This window comes from Brachyistius frenatus, unplaced genomic scaffold (genome assembly GCF_029030835.1).
Source record: "Brachyistius frenatus isolate BFR_SWC_R1_liver_20210118 unplaced genomic scaffold, ASM2903083v1 Contig_13, whole genome shotgun sequence".
NCBI lineage: Eukaryota > Metazoa > Chordata > Actinopteri > Embiotocidae > Brachyistius > Brachyistius frenatus.
In genome coordinates, this window is record NW_027210612.1 from 5,509,694 (window position 1) to 5,527,313 (window position 17,620).

General features: G+C 43.8%; 1 protein-coding gene across 2 annotated transcripts in view; it reads right to left on the reverse strand.

Annotated features, from left to right (window-relative positions):
- The window catches only part of pcnx2 (pecanex 2), a 28,474-nt gene continuing 10,854 nt past the window's right edge, over positions 1 to 17,620 (reverse strand). For both annotated transcript variants that reach the window (XM_069692928.1, XM_069692927.1), the window contains exons 13-40: positions 16,977 to 17,119; positions 16,293 to 16,446; positions 15,967 to 15,999; positions 15,358 to 15,529; positions 15,093 to 15,203; positions 14,754 to 14,845; positions 14,248 to 14,357; positions 13,690 to 13,798; positions 13,101 to 13,193; positions 12,822 to 12,972; positions 12,297 to 12,438; positions 12,023 to 12,200; positions 11,310 to 11,418; positions 11,014 to 11,143; positions 10,128 to 10,186; positions 9,735 to 9,950; positions 9,401 to 9,654; positions 7,866 to 8,099; positions 7,350 to 7,453; positions 6,506 to 6,650; positions 6,033 to 6,263; positions 4,689 to 4,846; positions 4,414 to 4,530; positions 2,146 to 2,324; positions 1,716 to 1,882; positions 1,553 to 1,627; positions 1,204 to 1,380; positions 1 to 470 (exon numbers count right to left, since the gene is read on the reverse strand). In XM_069692928.1, the coding sequence (XP_069549029.1) occupies positions 297 to 470; positions 1,204 to 1,380; positions 1,553 to 1,627; positions 1,716 to 1,882; positions 2,146 to 2,324; positions 4,414 to 4,530; positions 4,689 to 4,846; positions 6,033 to 6,263; positions 6,506 to 6,650; positions 7,350 to 7,453; positions 7,866 to 8,099; positions 9,401 to 9,654; positions 9,735 to 9,950; positions 10,128 to 10,186; positions 11,014 to 11,143; positions 11,310 to 11,418; positions 12,023 to 12,200; positions 12,297 to 12,438; positions 12,822 to 12,972; positions 13,101 to 13,193; positions 13,690 to 13,798; positions 14,248 to 14,357; positions 14,754 to 14,845; positions 15,093 to 15,203; positions 15,358 to 15,529; positions 15,967 to 15,999; positions 16,293 to 16,446; positions 16,977 to 17,119 (4,017 nt within the window). In that variant the 3' untranslated portion in view covers positions 1 to 296. The remainder of the gene's footprint in view (positions 471 to 1,203; positions 1,381 to 1,552; positions 1,628 to 1,715; positions 1,883 to 2,145; positions 2,325 to 4,413; positions 4,531 to 4,688; positions 4,847 to 6,032; positions 6,264 to 6,505; positions 6,651 to 7,349; positions 7,454 to 7,865; positions 8,100 to 9,400; positions 9,655 to 9,734; positions 9,951 to 10,127; positions 10,187 to 11,013; positions 11,144 to 11,309; positions 11,419 to 12,022; positions 12,201 to 12,296; positions 12,439 to 12,821; positions 12,973 to 13,100; positions 13,194 to 13,689; positions 13,799 to 14,247; positions 14,358 to 14,753; positions 14,846 to 15,092; positions 15,204 to 15,357; positions 15,530 to 15,966; positions 16,000 to 16,292; positions 16,447 to 16,976; positions 17,120 to 17,620) is intronic.

The window sequence follows — 17,620 nt, forward strand, 5'->3', positions numbered from 1 at the left end:
TCATTTAAAAACGTCTTTTATTTCGTCAACCGGATCCGAGATCTTGTTTTCAGACTTTACATTCAAACAAACAGGGTGAGACCACATGCTGAGGACAACGAGAGGAGGCAGGTTTGTGTGCATGGGTGCTCTCATACAATCCTCTGTATGTACGTGTGTATGTATAACTTTTCATACAGTCCTCTCTGTGTATGGGCAGAAGTGTGGGCTCTCTCGTGTGTGTGTGTGTGTGTGTGTGCGTGTGTGTGTGTGTGTGTGTGTGTGTGTGAGTGTGTGTGTCTGTCTGTCTCCCTTTCTCAGACAGTCTTTTGATCAGTCGGCTCTGGAGCCGTTGAGGCAGATACCGAGTCGTCCTGGGTCTTGTCTAATCCCTGGCTGCAGACTCGGTCACTTGACTGCGTGCCGTCTTTCACCGTGACGGCGGCGTTGGAATCGGTCGCGTCTATACTCTCATATGGCTCTGATGTCCACTGAGGAAGAACGCAAGAGAGAGGAGGTGAGAATCAGACGCAGCGGGGGGTGGAGGGGGGGGAACATTAGAGCAATATTCTTTGTTTACCGGACACAATAAGCACTTTTTTAATTTACCACAGAACTTAAATATCCTTATTATCTGTGACGGTTTGAGAAGATTTCTGATCAACACTTTTGCCGTACTGTTTTTTTTTTTTTTCCCAGCAAATTTTGAAATGAATACAATGTACATGTGATTAACACACAGGTCCTGTGATGTCTAATTGACAAGACTAAGCCCCACCGGCGACCCTCAAAGGCTGCAACGCTCACTGCACCTCAAAATTCAAAGAACAAACGATGTACTATTTCTGTGTCTTTTGCGTGGATCCAATTGCTTATAGTGACACGTGAGCGCTTATTCACTTTCTGGGTGAGATGATCGAAACCGCTCTCACTCTCCCTCTACGTGCTCATTATAAAGCTACAGCCGGGAGACGGTTATCTTAGCTCGGTGAAAAGAATGGAAACCGAGTGATAAAACATCCAGCTCCCTTGAACCGAATTAATTAACGCGTCAAATGTTGTTTGTTTAAAACGCGTTTTACGAAGGCCGTGGGCCAGAGCGTTTCTTGGTAGACGGCGGATATGAGAGTGATGTTGATCTTTGTAAACCTCACCAAGAAAGAAAATTCCCGTAACACTGAGTAGAAAGCACTTTGCGTGTCTGCCTGTTAATCTGTTCCCTACCTGTGTGGCTCTGCTGCTGGACCTGTGTGAGGGCCCGATAGCAATGTTGACGCTGGACGAGGATTGCGTGTCGGTGGTGTTTCCCCCTTCGGCAGCGGACAGCCCGGAGATGACCAGGCCGCTGGAGAAGCTCCGCTTCCCAAACAGCAGGCTGAGCGTGGATGAAGAGGAGGAGACCTGGAACCGCAAAGGAAATAACGCACTTCGGGTATTGTACAGGAAACACCGAGATGGTCTGTGAGTGCACGAAAACGCAAATTTGTTTGTCATGGACCTCCATTTTTCAGACCTCCCACCTGACCGCCGTGTGTCGCTGTGTGCTGTCCCGCACGTACAGAGGAGTACCAACCTGACTGGAGCGCTGCTGATGCTGCGCCGCCTGGAGCTGCGAGCTGATCCCACCTGCTCCGGAGAGACGAGGGACCTGAACACAGAAACACGTCCTCTTTACTGTATTAGTAAGGACTCTGAAGACTTTACGAGGTAGGTCATTTAACAAGGTGTGTGTTTACCTGGGAGAATATCGAGGCTATGGAAGTGTTAAAGGACAGCTGACTGTTGGACAGACGCTGGACGAACCCGTGGGTGGAGCCCGAGTCCAGGATCGGCCCTGATTGGCTGGTGACGGGGGGACGTTGACTCTGAGGCTGCACTGACCGACTGCGGTACTCTCTCCTCGCTGAAGAAACAACCAGACATGAACAGTCAACCAGAGAAATACATACTTCTATAACCGAATATACAAATAAGAGAAATTTAAAAAAAAACATACTTTAAGGAGGAAAAAAAAACTGCGTAAACTCGCTTTTAAAAATAAATAAAACCTGTTCAACCCATCAAAACGAATAAAAACACCAGTTGTATGTGGTTCTGATTAGGGTTAGTCCACAGAGATTTCCCTCAAAAACACAGACGCACGTGTGAGAGTGTGTTGATTTGCACCTGCGTTGTGATGTCTGTGGCTGTGTGTCGTCCGGGCTCGGTGCTGGTAGAGACTCAGGCTGTTGGACGTGACGGAGGACGGACGGTTGTGGCTCAGCGAGGACGAACCACCGGCACCGCAGTCCACGTCCTCCATGTTCACGCCGCTGTTACAGCTGGTCAGGTTGTCCTTACGCACTCTGCAGAGTACACACACGCACACGCGCACGCACACGCGCGCACACACACACACACACACACACACACACACACACACACACACACACACACACACACACACACACACACACACACACAGCTCTGATTTATTTATCTATGTCCACATCAGTGCCATCAAAAATTCAGTAAGCCCCGACTCTCCCAGATGGTAAACCACACACACACACACACACACACACACACACACACACACACACACACACACACACACACACACACACACACACACACACACACACACACACACACACACACACACACACACACTCTCACACTCAGAGAGAGGGAGATGTTTTATAACTGCTAGCATATGTGACACACAATTTCTCTTAAATTAGTTAAATGTGTTTCGGCTGCCGAGGCACAATCCACCTCCTCAGCTCCTTTACTACTTAGTGAAATCAAGACAACGCCTTTTAACTCAAAGCCAAGGAAACAGGATTAACAATCTAATCTAATCTGAAAGGGAAACTCGGCTCCTAAGGAGCTTAAGAGAGCCGCACAGTCAGACACACACACACACACACACACACATTCCCGCACGAACCATGAGCTGACCTGCAGAGGGTAAAGCAGAGCCTCTACGATAAATTATGCTGAAGGTAAATGTGTAAAAGAGGGATTGAGAAACAAAAGGAAGGTTATAGAGAGGGAAGCAACGTTGCAGCAACGGCAGAAAGTCTGAGCTGTTGGCCGCCCTCCCACTCTCTCATCCAGCCGTCTCTTTCTTTCAAGCCTCCCTGTATTTAAAACTATATTAGGTTGGCAGAGAAGTCTCTCCCCGGCACTGACTTCCACCAAGTCAATATCTGTAAATCCACAGAGAAGCACTCACTCAGCTGGCAGCCGCAGCATTACACTGCAGGTTGCATCTTATCCACAGTGATTTATACCAAATTCAAGCAGCCGAACGACTGATCGTTAGAAAGTTAACGTAATCTCGCCTCTTGAGACCCGAAGCCTTCTTTAAGGGCTCGGAAACACATTTACCAGAGTGATACTTCACGACTTTGACTTACTTACAAACACAGCTTTTAAATGATAATATGTTTCATGAATCTGCTGCAGGAAAACGGGAGATGTTGGCTCTTTTGGAGTACTGGCAATGCTTTATGCAAATTACTGTATTCAGACACCATTAAATGTGCAGTTTGTGGCAAAGAGAATTACCATTTTAATGCTTTTCTACATTTTGGGTTTTATTAAACTCAGTGGAAAAGAAAATATGATGACAAATTCTTGATTCTTTTTGAATAAATACAGCTTCTTACCTGAAACAATGTGGAATAAATCCAGTGCCGACAAAACAGGAGTGAAACAAGAGCGGAAGAGACAGAAACGTCCCAAAGAACCTGAAAAATGACTTCACGCATAAATTCTGCGACAAAGCTGAGTCACATCAGGTTCGGTGACAGTTCGAGGCATTTGTCAGTGAACTAAAACTATGTTTTTAGTTGTTGTTTTTTCATGAATCAAAACTTAATATGTGGAGGGGAATATTCTCAAAAATGGTAACATCTGCCAGTGATGCACATGAAGAGACTGAAAACAGCAGCCACAAACTGAAACTATCCGCTCAGCCTAAGAGGAGGTGAGGGACACGGTCAAATTTACACTGTGTGCTCCAAATACAACTTTCTTTGCAGCAGTGTTTGTAAGTTATTTAGCCATTTCAAAATCAAAATCTTCTCTCTTGATGTGATATTTTGTCCACAGAGTGAGGCTGAGACCAGATGATTGAGAGAAGCATGAAAGTATTTACTGTATGCGTGTCCTCCAAATAATGGCAAATAAATTAAACGGAGCCTCTTATCGAAAGTGTCTTATTCAAGACTGAACCCACGACCTTTCAGTTACAGCATCATCTTCTTACCCACCGGACTGAACTCGATGGAGTCTGTTTTCTGTTTATTTTTAGCCCGTGAAGATTCCTAACCATGGAGCTCAGTCACAGGGAGAGTTTATAGGAAGGTTGAGCCTGAGGAAGTGCGGGACGAAAAGATTCACAGACCGCGTTGGAGACCAAAAAAAAAAAAAAAAAGTACTGACCGTAACCATTTAGAGCAGAGCCAGGAACGAATGGCATCCAGGCTTAAAGCTCCGCCTCCAATGCTGCGGAGAGTACGGTGTGTTCCTGCGTATGATGTCGTCAGCGGTGACACATACCTTAAAAAAAAAAAAAAAAAAAGGAAACAAATATCTTATGAAAGGGAGTAAAAATACCTGAATAGGATTTTTCAAAACCATACCAGCTGCATGGTTGAAGCGAGCGCAGGTTTCCCTTCAGTGTAAACTATTAATTCAGGGTTGTGAAGGACACATACATGGGGTAGCCCAACGGCTGGTCGCAGGACGAGTTGACCATGTTCCTCAGCGCCTGCTTTGAGTTCTGGATGCTGCCACGCTCCGGGTTTCGGTTCCGTAAAAACACCAGTTCTTGCTGCTGTCCCGCCCACAGGCCTCGCACACACTCCTTATTGATCTGCAGAGAGAGATGAGGGAAGACAGGAAATCATATGGGAGGGAAGAGGAAAGACCTGGAGAACATTAATTTACACAGAACATCTTGCTCTGTATAGAAAGTGATGTGATAATCAGTGACCTTCAGAGGTGCTTACGGGAGGATTTTGTTTTATTTAGTTGGCTACTCTCAGGAGCTTTTCTGTGTTGTACAAATTTAACTGGACTTGTTTGAGGCTCTCGAAGATGTTTCACCTCTTTCACCTCATTTCAGAGGCTTCCAGGATCTGGGTTTTTAAACTTTTTGTTGTTAACACTTTGAGAAACACCTCAACAACTCTCAAGTTGCTAACGACTCCACGAGAGGCTAAAAACCTGAATCTACCCACCAGTCAGAGGGAACTGTATTTGTGTCTTTAAGGCGATGATATGAATGAGCCTCTCTTCTGATTGGCTGACTCTTTTCTAAATGACACACGCCCCGGCCAACTACGGGGTTGCTTCGGTGTTTTAGAGTGAAATTCAGTGTTTTCTTTCACATTGAGGGTGAACGGTGGGCCGTGTTGCAGCGGACTTATTACATTAGTTTAAGTTTGTGACATCACAAACTTAAGGAAGTCTGCTCTGTCAAACAGCTCAGTTGCTGAATACAGAGTTCAGTCTTCATGGACTAAACATTTTGACACTTTCACAGCATTTATGTAGCAATTAGACCTGCTTTATAATCCAAAAACAAATCTGAAGTTATACAATATGGGATCTTTAAGGCATCTTTAATGTTAAGAAATTCTACTTTTCAAGCCGGTGTTTTTCTGGCGTGGGTCTCTGTTGACCATTTGTGATCTTATTTTTATGTTCCGATTTGATTTGTTAAAAATGAAACTGCAGCTGCTTTTAAACAGATATTCACGTTTGTGTTCAGTCATACAGCTAGAAAATCATCTGTTGTGGTTGTTTGGTGCCCGACGAGCAGGGGGAACCTGTCCCAGGTGGCAGGTTTGTCATGCTGTGTACATACTACAAAGCTGACTAAACAAACCGCACAGGCAGTCCGACACATCTGAATTCAAACCGCACGCATGCGATCTCTGGCATTTGTCGCGTCCTCACATTACTCGGGCACCCAACACATTCTAACTCCGAGCCGTAGCTGGAGTCTGAAAGTTGAAAAACTCTTCGCTTATACGAATCACCTCATCTCCCTTTACCTTGATGACCTTGAAGCTGAGGTGGCGTTTGTACAGCATGATGATCTTATACTCATCCGTGCCGTCATCGATCATGTGCCTCAGGGTGAGCAGCGTGTCGCGGCTGGAAAGCACCGCCTTGCGCCAGGCGGGGTCGCTCTCGTGGCAGATCACCAGGCTGCTGCGGTAGTTTGTGATGGCTTCGTACAAGATAGATGCCTCCTCGGTCTCCTCCAGACAAGTAAAGTGATCCTGAAAGGGCAGAGAGGTCGTCGTGAAGCACTTCACCAGACTTTAGGACAACGGGATGGTGAAAATATTATTAGGAACTCTAAATGATGCACAAATGTCGACAATAGAGTTACGGAGACATATAGAGGACTCTGAGCAAGAGAACAAAAATCGAGATAAAAACACACGAGCGGAGAGAGACAGGGTCCTGTGTTACAGCATGAGTGCACAGCAGCAGCCATTTAAAGCGCAGGCCTCTTTACCTGATGCAGCTTGAGGCTCATTCTGACCGCAGGAGCCACCACCTTCTGCAGGAGGTCCAGATCAGTGAAAACCCACTCGTCTTTCGTGGCGATGCGGAAGTCCCCTTTAAACAGGGTGTTGAAACCGTACAGAAAAGATTCCAGGCTTTATAAGGTGGGAGGCAGGGGATTGTGGGGAAGAGAGAAATAAAGGGAGGATTATTCTGAAACTGTGCAGTATTTTTAGAATATAAACCACATAAAACTTACAAGTCATTTGACTGCAGACACACAAAAAAAAAAAAATCTGTTTCAAAAAATGTGGATGTTTAAAGATTAAGTTGCTGGCGCCCCCTTCTGGTGTATCTGTCTAGCTGCAGGTAAATATCGACTGCTACTGGAATCTAATGCAACCTATTCTTCAACACAATTTATAAAAAAATAACATGAAACAGACAATCTAAACTATTTCTGCATGAAAACCTTAATCCATAAAAAAAACATTTTTTTTCTGAATTTTGGAGTACTTGCTTTTCAGCGGCATGTTGTCATTTTCCTGGCGTTAAATAAACACAAAATACAGTTAAAAAGTAGTGTACATCTTCCTGGAAACAACACACCTGAACAAATCACAAGCACTAATCTCTCTTTACGCATCTACAACTAAGCACCCAGCAGGAATTGTCCTTCAGTCATCTCACTGCAGCCCTTCACTTTGGTCTGTTCGTAGTTTTATCTGATAAAAGATCAACTTCATATGGTCTTCCACACTAAACACATAATATTCTAATATTCTAATTTTTCCCACAACACTCTTCAGAGAGTGATGCCCGTTGGCTCATAAATGTGTTTGAAGCTGGTTTACCTGTTGGACATGTTGTGTGACGCCGTGCCGAGGGACCTCCTCCCCAGGACCGAGAGAGCGTAAGACAGGGTCACCAGAGAAGAATCTTCATCACTGTCCAAGGGCTGGACACACATACAGAAACAAAGATGAAGATATTAGTTTACAGGTCAAACATAAAAGTAAGGACAGATTCAGAATTTTCCAATGTGCATTTATGGTGAAAAAAAATGTTGCGTCGCTCTTTGTATGAGTTTATAAGACTAGCGTGACAATTTGCAACTGGGAATTGTGGTTTAATTTTTACTGTAATGCAACTGTTGCAAAATTATTTTATTTTTTTTACAGAAGAAAAACATAAATTCACAGTTTCCAGCTTCGCAAATGCGAATTATTTGCTATTTTTCCACCTCTATCAGTGTTTTACACTTTTGTCCTGTTTGTGTGGTTGATCATCTAATTAAATCTAAGTTGCATCCACGATAAACAGCAGTAGAAAATCACACTTATAGTCAACATATCTACAAAGTGCTGTACCGTCTCCATCTTCCCAGCACAGTGCTGGATCCACTCCAGGTAGACGTTGCAGAAGCTGGCGCGCGTCACCCCCTGCAGGCAGTGCACGTAGTCTTCATCGATCTTCACGCTGAAGACCTGAGGGTCCCGCTCGATGTGGTGCCACTTGGTGTAGGACTGGAGCGCCTCCTGAATGGTGGCATCCTTGAGCCAGGTGGACAGTTTGGGCGAGTGGACCAGGTAGTAGATGATACTCTGAGAGGAGACACGGAGGGACGGGGGGGGGGGATCAGACAAATACTAAATGCAAAGAAAACAAAAGAGTAAGATGGTGCACTTTATATTTAATATTTTTTTCTGTTATTTTATTTCTTTCCTGTATCTATAAATGCTGCTGTAGCGAAATAATTTCCCCTTGGGGATTAATAAAGTAACTATCTATCTATCTATCTATCTATCTATCTATCTATCTATCTATCTATCTATCTATCTATCTATCTATCTATCTATCTATCTATCTATCTATCTATCTATCTATCTATCTATCTATCTATCTATCTATCTATCTATCTATCTTATACATGCTGATGTGTTGTAGCTGCTGGCCACATCTGGACTCACTATAGGCAAGCTGCCGTTTGTAATTATGATTAATGCATAAGATCCCAGTTTATTTGCCAATTAAACTACTTAACCTTTAGGCAGGCAAATCTTTAAGAGCCTGTCGAGACAAGTTGAATATTCAATTTTCAGTTTGCCACTGAAGAGAGGCTGATTGAATGAATCGGGACTGAATGACTTATTAAATAGCAACGGCTCGCTTGAATTTATCTTAAGATAACAAAACCTGTTTCATGATGATCCGTCCAGTAGTTATTGTGATATTTCTGTCAGGGTCTGAAAGTGGTGGAGTTCAACATCCCAACACCAAACATATTTCTGGTAGCTCTTGATGTGTTTGTTTTTGTTTAGGCTGAAGAAAGCGGCGTACTTCACTTGCACAAAGCTCTAATTTTTGTTTCACTGCATTTAGACAAGTGTGTTTGCTTTTCTGCCCACGACCAGCATCCAACTTCCAAGTCCTTACCGAAAAAAAACCAAATGATTTTCCATTGTTTTCCACACATATGTTGCAACATGTGATAACTTGGGGGGGGGGAATATGTGGAAAAGTTTTTACATGAGAATCTAAACGGGCTCTAAACATCACATGTTCCAAAGCCACGTTTCCCGTGGGCATTTGATCACGTGAGTTTTTGCACATGTGAAATTCATGTGTTTTTTTTCTCTAAAGAAATGCAGCAGGGTTCAGCAATATGTCAAAGATGCATTAAAAAAAAATTCAAGTAGTATACAAATATGAATGTAGTAAATGCATTACATTTTGAGAGAGAGTGAATTTGCTCATCACAATAAAGGAAAGTCAAACATGAGCATTTGTTTTCTATTCTTTCTTCTTCAAAAATATACACATGATGAATATCCATGTGTTGCCAAGACACAGTAAGCTGGAAATACACTCTAACAACCGGCTGGTGTTTGAGATGGGAGCGTACCTTCAGGTAGTAGGTGATGAGCAGCTTTCGAAGGTCGTACACTTGCAGCATGGTGGCGGCGTTGTTCTCACTGATGCTGTAGCCCTCCAGCAGGTACTTGGTGGCCATCACCTCCCAGGCCAGCCAGCGCAGGTTGAAGGCAGCGTTGCACGACAGCATGTGAGGCAGGTGGCCCGGCTCGCAGCAGCAGCAGGCGTCGTCCTCCTCCACGCCCTCCGTGATGGCCTCCACCTCCCGCTGCTGGCAGTACGTACCTGGGACGGAGGAGACACGGAGGTGATCAGCGAGACGGCCTGTTATGTTGTCGGGGACGGGATGAGCGGTGAAGCTGTACCTCGGAACTCCAGACCCCTCAGCTGAAACGTGACCAACCCGTTGCCGATCTCGATGAGGTGGACCAGGGCGTTGAGGTAGTCAGAGGCCAGAATGAAACAGTCCCCGGCGCTGTAGTTGCCCCATCGGCCCAGCATGAGGTCGCCGCAAAGGGAGTTCTGCAGCGAGCGCGTCAGGTACTCGTAAAAGATGGAGTTCAGGTTGTTGTCGTCGCAACCTGCGAGAGGAAGGAGGGACAGCTTACGGTCAGATCGATGGACGTGTGTCGGGAAAGAACAGAAATGGTGCCAAAACACAAAATAAATGTGTCTGCTGATTCTAAACTACAAGATTTAGAGCTTCACAAGCAATCTTTCAGATGTGTGACAGCATGTAAATGATGTAACGGACTCACCTGTCTCCTTGTCCACCTGAGACACCAGTCTGCTGTTGGAGTTGTCAATACGTTTTGTGCTGCAAAGGATAAAGAGACAGAAACAAGTTGGTACAATATATCCTCTTGATATCCTTCGAGGACAGAATTACTGGATTGCATCTCATTTGGTGCAGCTTGAGAGGCAAAACAGATCAATCTGCAGCCTCCACAGCCAGCCGACACACTTGAAACTGAATATTTCAGGGCTGACCCGTTCTGTTGAGTCAGTTTGTTGAACTTTTTGTTGTCATGTTGTCTTGGTGTTTGGCTGGTTTTCACAACAACTGCTGCCTAAAGATGTGACTCCAGCTGAGATGATGCTGTCAGTGATTTCAAAGTCATGAGTTTTACTTCCAATACTGACAACGACGTCTCTAAATATAATCACATGCCGAGTTTGCACGACGGAGCAGTGGGAGTATTTCTGGAGTGCTTTCAGGGAGTTGAAGTGCCCACAGTCTCTCACATCAATAAGTCAGAGGGAGCAAAGAGGTGAGGTTGTGTAAGTGAGTGAAACAGGGGGGGGCTCAGCTCAGAGGGATGGGAATAATTCCTCCCTCAGTAAATAAAACTTTGAAAAAGTTCATAAATTACATGAAAAAAAAAGTCCTAATGCAATATTTTCTAACAATGGAGCTGTAGGGAACAGAGAAATAAGTTATGTGAGGCGAGCGAACAACACCTGATCATATGATGAACTAATTCATGTTTTGTTTTGTTTTTTTTATGGGATTTGTTGACAATTCAACCTGTTCTTTAAATAGGAGCTTTTCCAGACTGGACTCTGGACTCACATGTTCACACACCTATATGCTGTTTAATAAACTGACTCCACACGGTCTCTCTCTCTTTGTCAGGGCCTTACTTGTAGTTTCGCTCCCAGAACTTGATGGGCCGCGGATAAGAGGAGATGAATATGGCACTGCCCAGGAAGGGCGCCAGCGGGGTGTAGAAGACGGTGGTGAGCAGAGTCTGGAGCAGCAGCATGGCTGAATCTAAACACACACACACACACACCAGTGAAGGAACAAAAAAGCAAGTAGTGATGCACTCTCACACACACACACACACACACACACACACACACACACACACACACACACACACACACACACACACACACACACACACACACACACAGAGGCCTCAGAGAAAGGATACGAGGCACGGCAAACGGCTGAGCGAAGGCATGGAAAGCGCTGCCCCAGGCGATCTGCCAGGGAGCGATGTAAACCAGGATGAAATGGAGTTTCAGCAACAACTCGCGCATCTGGACAGAAACAGATTCAAACAGTCAGTCCGCTGTAAACACAGCTCAAAAGAACAGTGCTTGTATTAAAGGGAGGCTGAAACCTTTGACGTTAGTCATTTAACTCACTGAACCCTCTGTGATCAACTGAAATTCATTTATTCAGCCGGGTTTGTGAGAAAATGTGAAATTTCAGCAACATATCAGTCCAGATCTTTAATGTCTGTCACAAAAAAAAAACTGAAAAATTGAACCAATCTAATTGCTTTCATTAACGATCATTTTTTAAAGGGCATGTTCACGTATTTAGTGACTGCACTTATATAAAGTTGAGGTCAATAATGAAGTCACAGAGGTCGAGACATTCTGGCTTTTCATCAGCGATATTTTCTTAGATTTAATGAAGCTCCTTCAGAGCAACAGAAACAACAAAGAACTGCTTCTACAAAGTAAAACTCCCTGTGATGTAACGTGAACTTTACTGTTTCCACTCATCACTGTGTGTGAGATAACTGTCTTCTGTATCTCTGAATGAACTCTCATACGCAGCATGTCATTTTAGAGACAAAAACACACACAGATGTCGTCAAATTGAACTAACTAATGAACTAAACTTTTCTTTTACCTTGTGGAAAACGATAGACATGATGAAGAAGTCCAGCAGGAAGCTCTCGGAGGCGTGAGGACAGTCGAAGTGGAAAAAAACGAGCGTGAACAGCAGAGTGAGGAACTGAAAGCTCGGGTCGCAGAAGGACGAACGCAGGAGTTTCAGTCCGGCAACCGTCGTCAGGAGGACGTCACAGCTGGAGGCAACACAAGCACGGGGTTAAACAGGTAGTTCACACTGCCCGACACTCTGGAGGTGATGTGTGGTGCTGTGTTTTTATGTGTCCACTCACTGCATTCCCAGCTTCTTGCGGTGACTGAGGGCAAAGCCGTCATTGGTGAGCGCGCTCAGCACGATGGCGGGGTACACCACGTACTTCTCAAAGCACAGGAGCCCCACGTACAGACGCTCAAACCACATGAGCACAGCGTCCTCTGTAACACAAGCAGGAATAACAAAAGTTACAAAAGCAGATCAGACTTTTCTTGCTCAGTAAGTAACTGATACTTCATATTTTTGATGAAAAGACTGCAGAGTGTCCAGGATTCATCATCCGGGGACTGTGAAGGTCAATAATACATTTTTACCGATGCATCCTGTAGATGTCCAGATATTTTTCTTGATAACTGAAAACTTTGACTTGCTGGAGTTACAGAACAAAAAAATCACGAGGTCACCAGAATTACAGATATTTACAGCAAATTTCATGGCCAACCAACAGACTCTGACATCCCCTGAGCCCCTTCGCAAACAAAACCATATCTGTCAATCACCATGCAGACTGCAGAAGATTAATTATAAAGTCTGGACTACTGACCTCTGGGTTCAAATTGGTGGTACTCCTTGGTCTTGAGGACCGGATGGGAGATCCACAACCACGGGTGATGCTTCCTCAGCTGGGGGATCAGGTAATGGGTTACAAACCCCACCGTTCCCGCCAGAGCGTACAGCACGATGGTCACAAAGGGCTGCATACGAGTAGGTGTATAAAACAAGAAGATGAATAATTAGATAAACCTCCTGTATTCCTGGAAATTTGACAGAAACCAAAAGTAAAAGACGGTGTGCGAATATAAGCAACAAGGTAGACTCTCACCTTGAGAGACAGAAACACGGTGCTGGCTGTGATGGCGAAGGTTAGGATGTAAGCAACAGAGCACACGATGACATCCGACAGCAGAATCTCCTTCTGCGGAGCACGAAAGAGAGCGAGAGCGTCAATCACTCATAATCCATGTGAAAAAGTGTACATTTGTCAGGCTCATTTAGGTGCGTGATTATTTCTGTGTAATCGTTCTGAGCCCTCCGTTTTTGGAGATCAAAGACACTGGCAGCTTCAGGAGAGTTAAGAGCTTCACAATCCCCATTAATACTGTAAAAGGCGGTGGGAGGCTTGTGTTCTCTGATGCATAATTCCCTGTAATCACACAATGATCGACGGCGAGCGTTGTTTCATTATCTCGCTCGCAACACCGCGTTTAGTGCAGTCTGCTTCCTCACATCCAGCATGTATGGAGTCGCAGGTGCACTGTTAATGAGCAGTGATTGTCTGATGGTCATTATTATGAGCTCTGGGCTGGATTGTTTTTATTAACGCTCACGGGAGACACTGGAAAGAGCTGCAATCCAGTAATAACCTGAACCTAGTCTTCCTCCACTCACATAACTGATTAATGCTTAGTTACCATGGAGTTCTGCAGCTTCTCAGGCAGCGGGTCTTTACTCTCCGTATCTTCCTCCTCCTCTTCGTCACTCTCCACCAGCACAGGCATTATCTTTGACTTGATCAGAGATCTGTAAAACAAAAATGTGTTGGGATGGGACATTATAAACGACATGCTTTTATATGTCGAACAGCGTGAGCAGATTTTTGTTACAAAACGTAAAGCGATTGAGAGCAGAAAAACAATTTAAAACTCAATATTTACAAATGTTTGAATATTCGCTTGTAAAATATTTACATTTTACATGGTATGTGTACCAAATTCAAATGTACCTTTTTTTTATTTCTGATATAATCTTCGTTTGGCTTTTAACAGCTTGAAATAAAATGACTGAGAATCATGTTTGTATTCACACTTAACTGCCAGTGGGAGTGAAAAATACTCAACAAATGTATCAACATTTTTCATCAGATTTTTGTCGATACATAAACCGTCCGCTTTAATTTCTCAGTGCTATTGATTTCATGCTTATTTCCCAACGTGTGCATGCAAACCTCACACACACACAGTGTTACTTACAGCAGTACGCAGGGATCACTGCTTTGTCGACTGAGGTGGTAGGAGAACACCACCAGAAGGCCACAGAAACCAGAGAACAGGGCCGGCGTGTGCTGCTCATCCCATGGCTCCTGTAATCCCACACAAACACACTTAACAAACACACTTACACTGCTGTGAATCATACCATCTTGTTTTTTTTTTTGTTTTTTTTTTTTAAAGCTGCTGCTTTTAGATCTTTCACTGTGTAAAAGCTTTTTCACCCAGCTTCAGTCTTGCAGTCACTTGTGAAGGATGATTAGCGGCACTTTGTATTTCACTGCAGCTCCTCTTCATCACTGAAACTCCTTCTCGCTGCAGGTTATTAATAACTGAGCTACGCACCTTTATCTATTTCTTTAAACCAGGAGAATGACCGTGAACACAAATTCAATTCAACACCGAAGACTATAGGAGGAGAGGAGATGAAGAGTGAATGTATTTACATCCTCTACCTCCTCTTCCGCTGTTTGTGTTTTGTTTCCTACCTTGAGAGCGCCGAAGCAGAAACCGTAGAGCAGAGACAGAGCGATCAGACTGCGTAGGATGCTGTAGATCGCAGAGATGAGACTCGTAGCAGCTGAGAGACGCAGAATAGAATGAGGATGAAAATGCCTGTCGCCATCTTGAACACTTAAAACTCAGCAGATTCACATTTACTTAAAGAAGCTGAGAACTCATCACGCACCAATCAGGATTTAGACACATAAGCATAATCTGATGACAACATGTAGGTTGTTTGGTCACTGTCAATCAAATCTGATTAAGCCACGCCCACACGGTATTGATAAAGCAGGTTAGCTGAGATCAGGAACACTTTCATTTACCTGTTCCTCCAAAAAAGTGCATGTCAATCTGCTCCAGCAGGTAGATGGTGAAGGTGTTGACCTGAGGGAAAAAGCCCACCAGGAAGGTGATGGGGAAGCAGTAGGTAAAACCTGTTCAATGCATAAAACATAAGATAAATCTCAGTATATGTCAAGGACAGATCATTGTTTTGAACAGGAAATAAAATGAATAATTAACACATAAACAGGTGCTGTGTGAAAACAGCTGTTTCATTGCACGTCTCTCCTTTATATTTGTCCGTACCCACTAGCATGTCTCGTAAGAAGTGCAGTACATCGTAGCAGACGATGGTGACTCCGTAAAGGGTGGAAACAGGGAGGTCCTTAATCCTCAGAAGCTGCTCCAGCAGCCAGATCAGAGCACAGAAAATGCAGAAGTAGGCCGCGCGGCTGTAGGCCACCATCTGGTTGTGACCCTGGAGACAAACACACATGAACGCTCACAGATAAGATACACGGGTTCACCCTGATTTCCATGACAACGAGATAATACCGTTCACGTTAACAAGCTCTGAGACAAAATTCTGGCAGGCACTCTAGGTTCATGTCCATATTCCTTTCACTTTAGCGTGTTTTCACAATAACATTACACAACTAACGAGGTCAGATCCTCTGCAAACACATTGCTGGTGCATCTGTCAAAAAACAGCAAAATTATTCATATGGGAAAAGGAACTGTGTTGAAATCTATGACAGTAACAGTAACGGTAACAACATGCATCAGTAAAGAGGAAGACCCGTCACACGCAGGGACATATTGAATGTACATGTGTTTGAAAAAAATCTATAATCATCATGCAACCTAATGTGATCTTATAAAAAACAGTTTGTTTAGAGAAAGACACAAACTCACGTGTGTTGGGGAAGCTGCATCTGGTTGAACACTCTGGAAAACAAACCCACAGAAGTCGGCACTGAACCGCCATTCATTTAACCCCAAAACAACTGAAAACTGTGATGAAAGCAGGTTTATCAGAGAGGAAGTGAGTGGCAGCAAACAGGAGCTGGCAGGTATAAATAAGGTCACCATTACTTTTAGTCTTCATTAGATCACCATGGCACACATTTTGAGCTCACACCTTTGAGCTCCTCAAACGCAAAATGAACTGCGAGATGGTTACGTGTTCACTCAGCCTATAGTAAACAAACAATCATCCACTGCCTTCCATAGACGTTTACCTTCAGTAATGAATACTGGCAGCTGGCGATGACCAGGCAGAACTGGAAGATCCAAAAGTCTTTAAAACAGCCGTGGTTGAGCAGCACAAAACCCAGAAAGGAAACCAGGAAGGCCATAAAGACTGCAACTAGATTCTCCAGAACATCTTGGTTTCTATACAAAAACAGCACAAAGGACGAGACGGGTTACAGGAGTGCATCCGGTAGCTTATTCGGCATATAACGCTGGTCATGAAGAACATCATGCACAAAATATGACTCACTGGACAGCGGAGAATAACAATAAAGGGCTGAATTGCTGCTGAACTGATGTTTACGTTAGGAAAACATTTAAATCATTAGCTAAATTAGCCAAAGCAGAGTGATATTAACGGAAAGGACAACGCTGCAAGACCCATGAAAGGCCCAACAGTGTTTTAGATTTAAAGACACAAGACAACAAACATCCAGTGAGCGACATCCTAATGGGTGAAATCAGATGGTTAATCAGTTACTGAACGCTACAGGAGAGAATCACGCTAACAGCATACACATAAAGTGGCGAGTGACGCAAAACAATGCAGCATTTTTACGTACAAACATCTGTCAAAACTGTATTTAAATTAGATTTTGTTTTTAGAGTATGTAGTTCAACAGTAGAAAGAGTTTGCAGGCAGCTTTCTTTTTTTTTTTTTTTAGGGTTACCTGTCCAAAAGGGCGAGCAGGGTGAGCCGGTCGTATAAAATGTCGATCCACTTCCCAGGGAACAGTTTGAGTTTATAATATATTTTCCTGGTCGGCTTCTCCTGAGTGGAAGTCTCTGATGACTCGTCCAAGGAGTCTTCTTCCTGACACACACACATGCAAACAAACACAAACAATTTACACCAGCATGAATTCAACAGCAATAACACAGGAAATCAAAAACAATCTGCTTTTGGAAACCTACAGGATTCCCCAAACACGGTGAGTTCATCGCAGATACACAGAGCAACATCTTTTTCACCATGTAAAACACACACACAGAAAGTGGTGCAGTAATAATTCAGCGGAGAGTCTGTGTTGTTTCCAACAACTGATCCAAACAGCTTATGTCACCCCTGCTGGTCTGCATCCAGCAGGGATGCAGGCTGATTCAGGACTGATCTTGTGGCCAGTGATTCAAACAGCAGCAGCAACTATTGATGTCAACACAGTTGATCACAGTTTGACAAAGAAAACACTAATTACATTTTGTAGAAATGCAGACTAAAAAAAGGAATCACTTTCGGGACTCTAATTAAATTTTTTCTTGACCTAATTTGGAATTATTTTAAGTGTTCATTTCTGAATGTTTTTTTTTTCATATA